The 13,213-nt window shown below is 23.4% G+C and overlaps 1 protein-coding gene across 1 annotated transcript in view; it reads right to left on the bottom strand.

Moving 5' to 3' along the window:
* Positions 1 to 3,523: 3,523 nt before the first annotated feature.
* LOC112593127 (collagen alpha-1(V) chain-like) overlaps positions 3,524 to 13,213 on the bottom strand; it is a 75,832-nt gene continuing 66,142 nt past the window's right edge. Inside the window, exons 53-55 of the mRNA XM_025337430.1 lie at positions 12,822 to 13,006; positions 8,689 to 8,910; positions 3,524 to 4,128 (exon numbers count right to left, since the gene is read on the bottom strand). Coding sequence (XP_025193215.1) covers positions 3,985 to 4,128; positions 8,689 to 8,910; positions 12,822 to 13,006 — 551 coding nt within the window. The 3' untranslated portion in view covers positions 3,524 to 3,984. The remainder of the gene's footprint in view (positions 4,129 to 8,688; positions 8,911 to 12,821; positions 13,007 to 13,213) is intronic.

The raw sequence follows: 13,213 nt of genomic DNA, 5'->3' as shown, positions 1-13,213 counted from the left end.
GATGTCTATGTAGGTTTTTAACACAGATAATTTAGTTAATATAATTATGAACAAGAATAATTAAATCATAAATATCAATTTTTTATAAAAAAATAAATTGTATTGCATATGCACTAAACTGAAATATAAAAATATCCATTAGGTAATAAAAATATAAGTAGACACTATTTAGTATTATAATGAAAAAAAAATATAGCTTATGATTGAACAATTTCACGCTAAAATATTGAGTGTTTCAAACTGCTAACGCACTATATACATAAAAAAAATACATTGCTAAATAGTTATAATATCACTAAGCTTCATACTTATCAAGAATTCAGTGATTTTATTGCATTGAATTTCAACTATCCTTACACTGGCTTTGATAACTATTGACTTGACATTAGTAAAATAATAAGCATTCATGTTTACATCTTATTTTTGATATTTTTGTATTTCAATCACAAACCATAAAGTCATAAATGTATGTTTGTTTGAGTTGAATCAAAATATTATGTGATATGAAAATATGATGTAACGTTGCTGTTGGTTAAAATACAATACTAAAGATACATACTTTTTTTATCAGACTATTGCTTTTTAGATTTGGTTCATTCTTTTTTTATTTACTTACATTTTGAAAGTATAATAATAACGTACTACGAGTTTTTAAAATAAAACCTCAATTAATATACCCATAAAAATGTACAAATTATAATTAACTTTGAAGAAGGTTTATTATACTGGCATTTAAAACTTCGAGTAAACTAGGCGAGTAGTGTTAAAATATTTATTGTAGTTATTATGATTCTTGAGAATATTTATAATCTCCAAGAGCATTTTAACATTTTCAATGTATTACGTTTTTGTTATTTATGGGGGATCATTAATCAAAGTTTTCTAACACGTTAATACATTGTAATTACTGTATTTTTCAGACATCATATTATAATTCAATAAATCAACAAACACACTTAACTATTTCGTATTTTTTTTTATTTTTTTTGAAAAACAAAATTTGAATCCTATTAGGTTAAGTTATATAATTTATAAATTAGTGTCAAAAGTTGTGTACGTCGTAAGACCCATTATTTAAATTATAGTTGGTACTGGAAAAAATAATAACTTACTTTAATATTTAAAAAAAGTAAATTTTAATTTTAACCACTCACAAAGCCATCACAAGGATTTTTTATATTTACTATTGGCCATATTTATTTTTAGTGAAAATCGACTCTGACAATTATTTATCGCGACATCGTTAACAAGGTGACTTGATAAATTTAGTATAACATCACAATATTGTATATATTATAGTTATAGTTGTTACTTGTTAGTAATATGAATACATAAAATGTTTTGTAAACAATAAAAATCAATATGTTATTGGGTGATATATACATTATACACGTTTATTCACGAACGTAATATATATATAATAAAAGAGATTAATCTATGTTACTTAGTTATTATAGCTGTGATGAGGTTTAAAAAAAAAATCGAATATATTCTGTATGAGCATCAAACTTTTTTGAGCTTAGCAGATTTTTACTGCACTTTGTATGTATTTTATTCGAACTCATCTCTTTATAAAACTATATTATAGATGTTTTTCTTACCACCTTTCCCTGGGTTTTTAATGTCGTTCCTATATTAAAATTGTTAGGTCCAATGAGCTCGAGTAAAACAATATTATACTTAACGAATTTCTCAGTAGAATCTACCATTGTTATACATTTTTAATGAAATTGTATAACAAGTATAAATATAAGACTTTAAATTCTAATATACTCGTAATCCTAAAATAATCATTTTTGTTTTTAACTTCTAAGTTTTTATTTATTTATTTTTATTTTTTGTAATATTTTAAGCAATTAATTTCTTAGTAGGTAATGAATTAAAGATTTTATCCATTATTACATTTACATATCTTATTTAAGCTTATAGCTTTTCTGTAAATTAAAACAACCATGCATTTAGTTATTATAATACAAGGAAAAATGTTAAAAATATCAAAAAAATATTCATAATATGTACCGAAATTGTAATATACATTTATTATATTTACCTTATTTTTACTAATGATTAAATATCGTTTTTAAGTATTTTTACTCGTTTAGTAATAGTTATTAAAATTTCTATCAGTAAATTTGATAATTACATTTAAAAAAATAATTAGTTTATTCACTGGTAAGGTTGAAAAATGAATGATAACAAAATTCAAAATGCTGTGAAAATTCAATGTAACAAAAAAAAACTAAAAATTAAAACTAAGTTATTAAGCCTGTAATTAAATGTTTAAATCGTATGTCATATTTTTAGTTTATTTTTACATTATTAAGATAATTTATATATACCTGTAAGAAATACACTTTCAATTTCTACCTCAACAACGGTATTATTTAAGTGTTTTGAACTTAAACATGAGTTATGTACCTATAGTTAAAATTTATTGTTTAATTTCTAATTGTAGATAGTTTTGACAACTCATAAGTCGTGTCGTCAACACAAGTAAGCAGTACTCTTGGCATATTCTAAACATTAGAAACATATTTTGTAATATCCGTAGGTATACCATATATAACATATCAACGTGAATAACTTTTTGACATAAACTTCGAATCTATTAGTTTGAAACTAGTAAAATTTGAGTTAAATAGAAGTTGTACCTTTAGTTATATGTTAGTTTAATCAGTATCATAAATCAAATATTGTTATGTATTTAAATTTGAAGTAAATATTATAATATTATGATTCAAATTGTTTGTTTTGAAAATTATACAAAAGTAGCTGAAAGTAAAGAAATTATTATTGAATTATTAATTCAGATTTTTAGAGGTTCATCATTTATAAATTATAGATTATATAAAAAAAAAAAAAAAAAAAAAAAAAATAGAAACTTTTATATCTAATTAGATTTTCATCGCATTCAATTTAAGCAAGCTACTGTAATGACTTACAGATTTGTTACACTTTAATTTTATGATACATTATTACTTACAATAAACTATTAAGTTTAAGTAGAGGTAGTCTACAATTAGCCTGTGTCACCAAGTATATTTTATCAAATATTTCCATTTCTATTATTAATAATTATTAACATATTAATTTAATAGCTTTAAAAACAATTTTTGTGGAATTGAGATCTTGTATTACATGTTAAAGCTTTTTAATCTAACCTAAATTTTCTAATAAAAAAATATTGTGAGCATATATTTTCAATAATTTTTAGTTAATCCAATATGGATTTATATCTTAATAAATTTTAAAGATGCTTTTATTTAGTTTTCAATCTATTTCACTCCTTTCTAAAAAAAAAAAAATTGCATCGTGTATAAAAAGAAATAAAAATGTAAAACTGTCTAGAATTTAAGATACCTATAATTAACACAAAAAGATTTGAAATATATTCAAAACTATTTCATGTATAAAATATATTAGAATAATAGTATATAATAGGCAATTTAATGACAAACATCCGTTAAGTATTTAGAGTTTACAATACGATTTCAAATTAAAATCGTTAGTAATAAAAAACAAAAACAAAAAAATAATTTTATTATTACCAAGCATAATACTATAGTAAATGTACTAGACATTATCAATATCGTTAATTCTAACATTTCGTACACACTTCAGAGTTTAAATAAAACGTAAAAAAGTATCAACAAAACGTATTTCAAGTAGCAATTGGCAAATTTTAAGTTTACAAAGATTTTTACTTTCAAATTTTGACCATAGTAAAAGTTCTATTATGATATGCATCAGGCGGTGAGTTAATTTATTAATGTGCTAAGGCGGAAATCGTAAATTATGGGCTTGTATAATAACTACTCTGAAAAAAGTATATAAAAAATATACGATAAGGATTGTAAAGTTTGAGTTACAATCACACTAAAGTATAATAAAAGTAATAAAAATAATTAAATATAAAATAATAATAAAAAATATAATAATAATAATTATAATTTTAAACACATAAAACGACGACGAAAGAACGTGTTATTTGAAGCACACGGGTCCTACTTCAAACCCGAATGCTTGGTGTGGCAACCCATAATCAACAGGATAGAAATCTGTCAGCGGTAGACTGTCCAACTTATTGGTACGAATTTCGAAAACGGTTTCACTTTTTGATTTTCTCGTCTAGAAATAAAAATAAACATTATAAAATACAATATTTCGTTGCATAATAAAATTGTTCGTTTTTTTCACACACAGTATTAATAAATGTTGTTATTACAATTTACAATAGTTGAATAATGTATAAAAATATATGATTCTATAGAAAAGGGAAGTTGATTATACTACCTAATATTGCTCTTTAAAATGTTATTTCATTGTAAATAGGTAGGTACAATACAAAGGCATATAGTTTCAGTTTACATCATTATTGAGTTGATCTCTGTAATGGATGTGTTAAATTTTAATTCAATGATTTATCATTAAAAACAATTATAAGCAGAAACGATCTATTATTTTTTATTACTAAAAGCATTATTAAATTATTTTACTATTAATTATTGTAGTCTGGTGTAGCGCGGTGGTTGGCCTCAGTTACTAATGTATTCCGAGGTCAAGCATCGGCCGACGTTGCTAGCTCTCGGATGGATGACCACCGGAGTTCTTAGTGACGAATCCATGACGGACACACATACACACAAGTGTTCCAACCCTTCTAATCAGACCTTACACAAAAGACCATCTGTTCTTATGCACAGCTTATGGCTTTAGTTGCCGGGTTTAAATAAGATCAATAATAAAAAAAAAACTATTAATTATTATATAATAATATTGGAATTATAAATTCTGTCAATATAAACGTGTTAGATATATGAGTTTATGGTATAAATACCATAAAATTAGGCTAAATATTCATAAAATTACAATGAGTTAAATAAATTATATTTTTATGAGAAAAAAAGTTTTAAACCCTTGTGAATAATATTTTATTCAATTGCTACTAAAAAAACTTGAACCAGAAAGACAAAAACATTATTTTACGTATTAATTTTCAACTTTTTCAAAATTTGAAATTAAAACGTCTATAAAAGTGAATTGTGTATTATATAATAGTATAAAATATTATCATTTTTTATTTTATTTTTTATTTTTAGGTGGCTATGATATTAATTTAAAGAATTTTGTACTAATTATTATTTAAGATTTTATACAAGCAAACAAAAATTGTAATATTTGTATCATAGATATATAAATATGAAAAATGTAAAATAGAACATGAAAACCTAAAATATTTAGAAATTTATATCATTCCTATAAAATTTTAATATTATTTGGTGAAAAATTCAAGACTTAACTTAAGTTATTAACTTTTTGAATTATAATAAAAAAAATAAAATCGATTATGTCAAAAACCTTTGACGTAAAAATGCACGTGTTTCACTAATTTTATTATTTTTTTTCTAATTGTTTCAGAGAAAAATGTGTTTAGAATTATTTTTAATCCCTTAAAGTAAAGTATAAACTAAAAATAAATTGCTGCCAGAAACTATCTCAATAACTGAAGATTGAAGTGTTTTTTCAAGTATGAAAAGTGTGCGGATCTAAATAAAATATATTATTTTAAAACCAATACAGTCGTCAAAATCTAAAAGTAGGTATTAAATTAAAATTATATACGTCACTTATCATTTTTATAACTTCAGGATAAAATTTAACTCTGGAGTTTCTATACGCTCTTCACTGGTAATGAAAAATAAGACGTAACGTAAACCGTAATAGAGTTATTGAGTTATAGAGCAGGGGTGACTAATATGAATAGATTCGCGGGCCACATAGACAAATACAATAATACTAAGATACAAAATGTTTATAGACACATTTTACATAATTGTATAATTTTTCTTATAATCTAATACCAAAAAATTAAAATTTTTGATTTCATAAATAATATGTGAGCCGCATCTAACAATGACGAGAATCACGTGTGGCTAGTGAACCGCAAGTTGGCCATCTATGTTAAAAAGTATATGGTGTGATATACCCTATAGTCAGCTCCGGATCTAAGGGGGGGAGCAATCCGGGGCACGTTCCACGGGTGCTATTCATAAAGGGGCGCAAATTTTTAATTATGGCGAGAAAAAAAAAGATTATTGATATGATAGGACGCCAATTTCATATTTTACTTCGGGTTAAATAAATGTTAAATCCGACATTGCCTATAGCTAATACAAATTATAAGTTGATAAAATTATGAGTAAAATATTATTTTATATAACACTTTTGCAGTTAGCAGATTCTATCATAAAATAATAACGAATTTTAGTAATTTAAATATAAATATTATATCATTTTTAACATAACTATATTATTTGATTATTTTACTTTGTATTTATTTATTAAAAATATTTTATACAATTAATACTATTTATTAAAAATAACTGTAAACATAATTAGTTTAGTATAATATTATATACATAATACGTACTTTTTTTTTATTTATAAATATTTAATCTGGTTTGTTTAATAATACATTTGCATTACAAAATATTTGCTTAATAAATCAATATTTTTAAAAAACCAAGTTTTTTATCATCGGATATAACTAAGTTAGAATAAAACGATCTAATTCTTTAGGTAATTTAGAAATCGTTATAAGTGCATTTTACTGCATGTTTATAATCTTTATTTATATTTATGATTTCTGAAGAAAAGTTTTCAATGTAGAGTGTTAAGTAAAGCCGTATAGGCACTGATTAATGAAATAACAAAATACCTTTTTTTTTTTTTTTTTTTTTTTTTTCAATAACAAAATACCTAGGGTTCGTTCATTGTGATATAAAAATGGTTCGGTGACTTCATACCTAAGTTAAAACTTTTTAAGAAATAATATAGAATATGCAGGATATTAATATTTATGTGAATGATAAATTCTCAGTTATTTTCACAGCTCAACAAACAGCTACGACAAATACATAAGTACATTTATATCATAGCCGGAATTTCTAGAAAATTACTTTTACGCGTGTTATAAGATAGTATGTGTACCTTACCTACATCGATTTTATGAACTCTATTTTTACAATTGTTATTGAATATAATATTATTAATACATCACACACACATATCCACGAATAAAACATCAACATAAATTATTTGTATAATGTGTTGTGGATAGTAGACGGTATTTTTGTGTAACGTATATGACATGTAGCATGTTTCATATAAATATTAAAAAATATTGTCTGTATGTATTCCTCGCGATAATTTATTTTAGAATAATTTAAATACTCCTTTGTTTTGTCGATTGTAAAACGATTTGGTGGTCTGATCTCTTACATTTGATAAGTTTCACTTGCCGTATGTTCGTGTATTCGTTTCATACTATATTATATGTAACGAATAATGCCAAGGGCAAAATAATAATAGTACGGAGTTGGCTTTGGTAAAGGCTCTTTGATTGTGAATAAAATAGAAAATGGTTAAATTAAACAAAGAAGGAAATAAAACATTTCAGAAAAATAAAACGTATTTAATATGTAAGCAAACTTGCGAAAAAGAAATAAATAAAATGAAGGTATTATGGTAAAAAATAAGAACGACGAGAATAAAAATAGCAATTTAACAGTTTTGTTTATGAAAAAGTATTAGACACGAAACCTGGTGTGAGAATTCGTCTCGCTTTACTCATCTCAGTACAAACTATTTTTTTTTATTATTAATATACTATTAAAAGCAAAAATGTTACAATAATAAATAATTTTTATCTTATTTAAAGCACGTTTATGAAAGGGATTTGATTTCTACGATATGCATATATATTAAATAGACATGGCTTTACTATAATTGCTATAAGTAATCACATAAATTAAAAAATGTATTTAAGATAAAAGATATTTAAAATGATTGATTAATAATTATTTTAAGTAATGATAAATTAAGGATTATTTGAAAAAAATGAATATTTATTTTTAAAGTCATATCACCTTATATTATATACCTACTAAATTTAAATAAATTTAAATACATTAATAATTGCATAGAAGTTCGTAATAAATAATAATAACACTAATATAGTCATGAGCCGTATCATGATTTAGAAGTTTAAACATTAAACTTTGTAAAATAAGTTTTCTTTTCGAAATTATTTAATTTTTGTTTGATTAACATTATAAGTATATTACCTACACTTCTTTTAATTTGAATAATATTTTTGTAAGAAGTTTTTTTAAAACAACCAAAAATTGAAAAAAAATAATTTTATAACATTAAGCTTATTAAGAATTTATGGTTATAAAATTTAAATGTTGCCGGAAATTAAAAATTCAAATAACCACAGTTAATAAATTTTATACATACGTTATTTAATTAAAAATTAAAAATGGCGTATTAATTTTTCCTGATTTTTCCAGATCTTAGATGATATTATATTGTATTATGTCTGAAACTTGTATAAAATCTTAATTTAAAATCTATAGTAATACGAAACTTTGGATTGAAGTTAATAACTAAATAATATAAAACGTTTATTCCAAACTAATTCACCTCACTAAGAATCTTATAGTTAACATATTGATTTCTGGTAACCTTTTAATACTGCATTAAGCCACTCAGTTGTAAAATGTTCCTCATTTCATGATAGAACTTTATTTTTGATACAATATCGTATCAAAATTCTAAAAGGTACTGCTTAACAATATCTAATAATTTATTTTGATAATAAAAAACAAAAACATTTTTACGTACTTTGCAGCCGTCGACTAACACGTCTACTTTGGGCGATCCTTGCTCAGACGAAAACTGCACCGAATTTTCTCCCATAAACTTGACGGCCATATCATACGAGTTAGACTTCACGTTAAACCACGCAGCACTGTTGATGCATGTGTACGTGAAGTTTTGGTATCCATTTTGGCTGAGCAGTCGTAGGAAGTTCATTTGCACCGGTCCCACCGTTTCGTAAGTTATCTATTAACAATATTAATTTGCAATAATTTACGCTTTAGCTGCTGTTCAAGTATGTTACCTATTTAATTATTGTAAGACAATATGTTTTATTATTTTATACAAACTTTAAAGCAGTCAACATTAAATATGAACCATATTATTTAATAATATAGTAAATATTATTTGTAATAAATAAAATACTAAGATACTATGTTATATTTAAAAAAATATATGTTTTTAGCTATAATACAACATTTTTTTTTTTTTTTTAACAATAAGATTTATTGGAATACCATCATTAAATCGACTAAGTATCAGTTCTAGCTTTGAGATAGGGTCATACTTTGTAGTAAATATTTTGATGTTTATAATATTAAACACTTAATCTTGATTTTTTTTATATACATTTATATTTATACAAATCAATTTATTACATTATCTTTTTAAACCTATCGACTATATTGATCGTTACGATACTGACAAATTTTTCAGCTCAAAATTTATAAATTAAATATAACTACATGTAAATAACGATAATTTTAAATAAATACGTATGCCCTCCTTATTTTAATGAATTTCCTGAGTAATTATTGGTAGATTTTAAAAGTTAATTTCAAAAAGTATTTTAATTTATTGAAAATTCTAGATTGATATGTAAAAATATATATTTTAATTATATACCATAAGTAATTTGTTGACATATTATATTTGTACATCTTCTTAAAGAAATGATTTAAAAAAAAATTAAACGCATAATGATAAACGAACCTTCAACAAATTATTCAACTAAATTACAAATCCTAAGCAATCATTATTAACTAAACATTAATAAATCATACTACAATATGCAATATAATACTGACTTTATTGTACAAATTTTAGAAATTTAAGTATTTTAAAACTATTTAATGAAAATACTTCAAATCATTTAAAAATGAAGTGAATTATGTGAATATTTTAGTGGTAGGATTCATGTTACGAAATTAAATTTATGTCTATAATCAATTATAATTTTCATATAAGTACCTATAATGTATGTTTGTAATTCAATTAAAACCCTCTAATGTGTTAAATAATTACATACTATAAACATTAATGTACTGAATCATATAGTAATTTCATGTCATTCAATGAAAATAATCAAAAATAGTTTAGAAAATATAGATAGATATTAAAATAGTTTTAAATAATAAATACATTAATTTTTATTTATGTTAAATTTATTTTTTCTATAAAAATGTTTGTGAAATGTTTTCGTATCAAAGCTTTTTTTTTTTTTTAATATCGTATGATTTTTTTAATTGTATTGGATATTCATTATGTACTATTTATAATTTTATATATATTTTTTCCTAAATATTTTATTAGTAATGTAAAAAATTAGTGACTAAGAAAATTATTGATTGAATCTTTAAATATTATTGTTGTAATTTTATGGATCTATCGTTAAGACGTGATAAAAAAATAACAATAGTTTAATCTAATAAAAAGGCTAGTTTGTCGAAGTATTATTAATTGCTACTGGCATTGATGTACGGAATATATGTTGAAAATTTTACTTTAAATTAGTTTTAACTACAATAAGGAACTTACAAAGCCGATATTCTTGAACAATAATCTCCTACAATATATAAACCTATAGATTTACAACTTTCAAGTTGAAGGAAAGTTTTTAGAAATTTTATGATTATTAATATTGTTTCACATTTTCATTAGATATTTTAAAATATTTGATTGTGAAGTCTATAGGATGGGCTTTCTAAATTTATATTAGTAATCAAAAAAAAACTTGGTTGACTCAAATATTTGAGATTCAGCTAAATGTTTTCTATTTAATCTAAGGATAGTGATTTAATAGAGCAATGTGCTTATAATGGATAAAACTCTAAGTAAATAAAAATCCTGCTTCATTTTTATACATCGATGTAAAATTGAATAGTGTTTGAAGTACATTTCAGTAAACAGTTAAACGGAATTAATAATTATAAATAATTATTCAACTTGTTTAATTAAATACAATATTCTGAATATTGGTTTATTGGGTTATTATGATTAAAATTATAACATTAAATTTATAATATTTGATAATTAAACTTATAAAATAAAAATATATACATATTGCATACTCACAATATTATAATTTAATAAAAAAAAAAGTATACTTGTTGTAATTAGATATTATTAGAGTATAAATAATTACACTTAAGATATGATTAATTCTTCAATGTTTATTTTGAAAAATTATCCGAACGTATAAAACAGTCATTATAGTTTGCTTTTTAAATTTTATTTGAAGCAAAACTAATGCATTCTACATTTCCACATCACTTAAAAAACGATCTTGGAATGTGGCCCCCAAATCATTCTAACTTGTTTACATTCACTAACTATTAAGGTGATGTTTAAAATACTTTACAAAATTTACAAGAATTTATTCATTTTAATGTGTATTATTTTAATTATATATTTAATACTTTAATATTTGATCATAATTTACAAAATCTCAATATTAATCTTAATTATTTTCTTTAATATTAAAAATTATTTTTATTTTCCTTGAGTCGTCAATAAAAAATAAATCATTACTTGTAAATGTTTTTAGAGCGAGATTTGTAAAAGGATAATTAAAATTAAATCGATAAAAAATGATGTGTCATTTTATACAATTATATTACACCTATAAATCTAACAAATGATACATAGTACATATATGTTATGTGTTTAGAGTAATTAATGTGTTCAATATATTACAGTATTAAAATTGAAGACTCAAAATGATACTGAAAAGGCTGATATGAAGTTGCGTTAATCTCATTATAAGATACATCGTATAAGATATGTCAAATGGTGATAAATTTTGGAAAGAAGACTCTAAGATTTATACAACGCGTCTTGCTTCGTGCTTATCATTAAAGAGATTATTTAAGGAATAATTAAAAAGGTTTAGCTTAAAAGAATATTTTTGGTATAAAGAATAAAAAACTGTTAACATTCATTAATATTTATTTAACGAACATAAATTGTCAACATTCTTGAGTGGTTATTTTTAGCATAGTTTTTATCATTTAAACATTTTTCAATTCCATAAAAAAATTGGAAATATTTTATTTTATGGGTACTTACATTAAAGGTAAAAACTACATTTTTAAATATTTCATTTAATTTCTAATTGTATATTTTCCATACTATTTTTATACTCAAAATGCTTATTATTTTAAAATTTTAACGTATAGAATAATTATAAATAATTGTTAATTAAACTATAAAATTATAAGACATTATATTTTTTGCATCTATACCTAAAATGTAATAACATTTTATCGTTAATTATCAAACATCTCTTCTAGAAAATCCAATAAATTAATATCATGAAATTAAATCATAAACATAAATGATAAATTCTTTAATGATTATAAAATATCAATTTTCAAGTTACACGTAATGGAAATAAATTAATAATATTATTTATGAATTATTGAAAAATTATCTCATCAGTCTAAAGCACATATTATTATCGCACTCAAAATCAAACAGTCGTTATCATAATATAATGGCCGAGGAGTAGTTTACATTAAAAGTTCAAATATTACTGTTACATGAGATCCTGTCTTCAAATGTGTTCTGATGGATTTCCGGTAATGCTGTCACTGGGATATACATAAAACGATTTTTTATGACGCATCATTTGACCATGATGCATGGCGAATGGGGTTGAGCAAACGCGGGAGAAAAAAAGTTTACCCGAAAAATCGCAGCTTCAGAAATCATGGCGATTAAAATGTAATTCAATTAATGTTTCCAGTTAGTCGGAGAACGTTTTTTTTTCAATTTTATTATTTATTATATTTTTTAATATCTGTTTACAGCATTTACACACAAATTACACAAACGCACACAGTTTACTATATTATCGTATTTCAATAATAACTTACTTTGAAACCGCCCCTGAGATTTGAATACCAGTCCGTTTTGTCACCTTCCTTACGCCATGGGATGTTCGGCATTTGACTTGAGTGTATGTCTGGAAATACGCACGTTTCTCCGCCACTACTCATGTTACAGTACACGTACACGGCATCGTATGGCATACCCAAGTTCGGGTCAATCCAATACCATCCTAAAACGTAATAACACAATTATTGGACCGATATTACATTATAATGTTATAGAGACATTAGATAGCAATATCTGTGATACAATTGGTAGTAATATTCGAATGCATATATTATTATACACTATTCTCATTCGACATCATTAATGATTATCAATAATATAAAACGATCTGTTGGTTGGTCAGGTAGCGTTTGTACGTAATATAGCGTTC

Source organism: Melanaphis sacchari, unplaced genomic scaffold, assembly GCF_002803265.2.
Source record: "Melanaphis sacchari strain LSU unplaced genomic scaffold, SCAv2.0 Contig1_pilon_pilon, whole genome shotgun sequence".
Taxonomy (NCBI): domain Eukaryota; kingdom Metazoa; phylum Arthropoda; class Insecta; order Hemiptera; family Aphididae; genus Melanaphis; species Melanaphis sacchari.
This window is presented reverse-complemented; position numbering and strand designations above follow the sequence as displayed.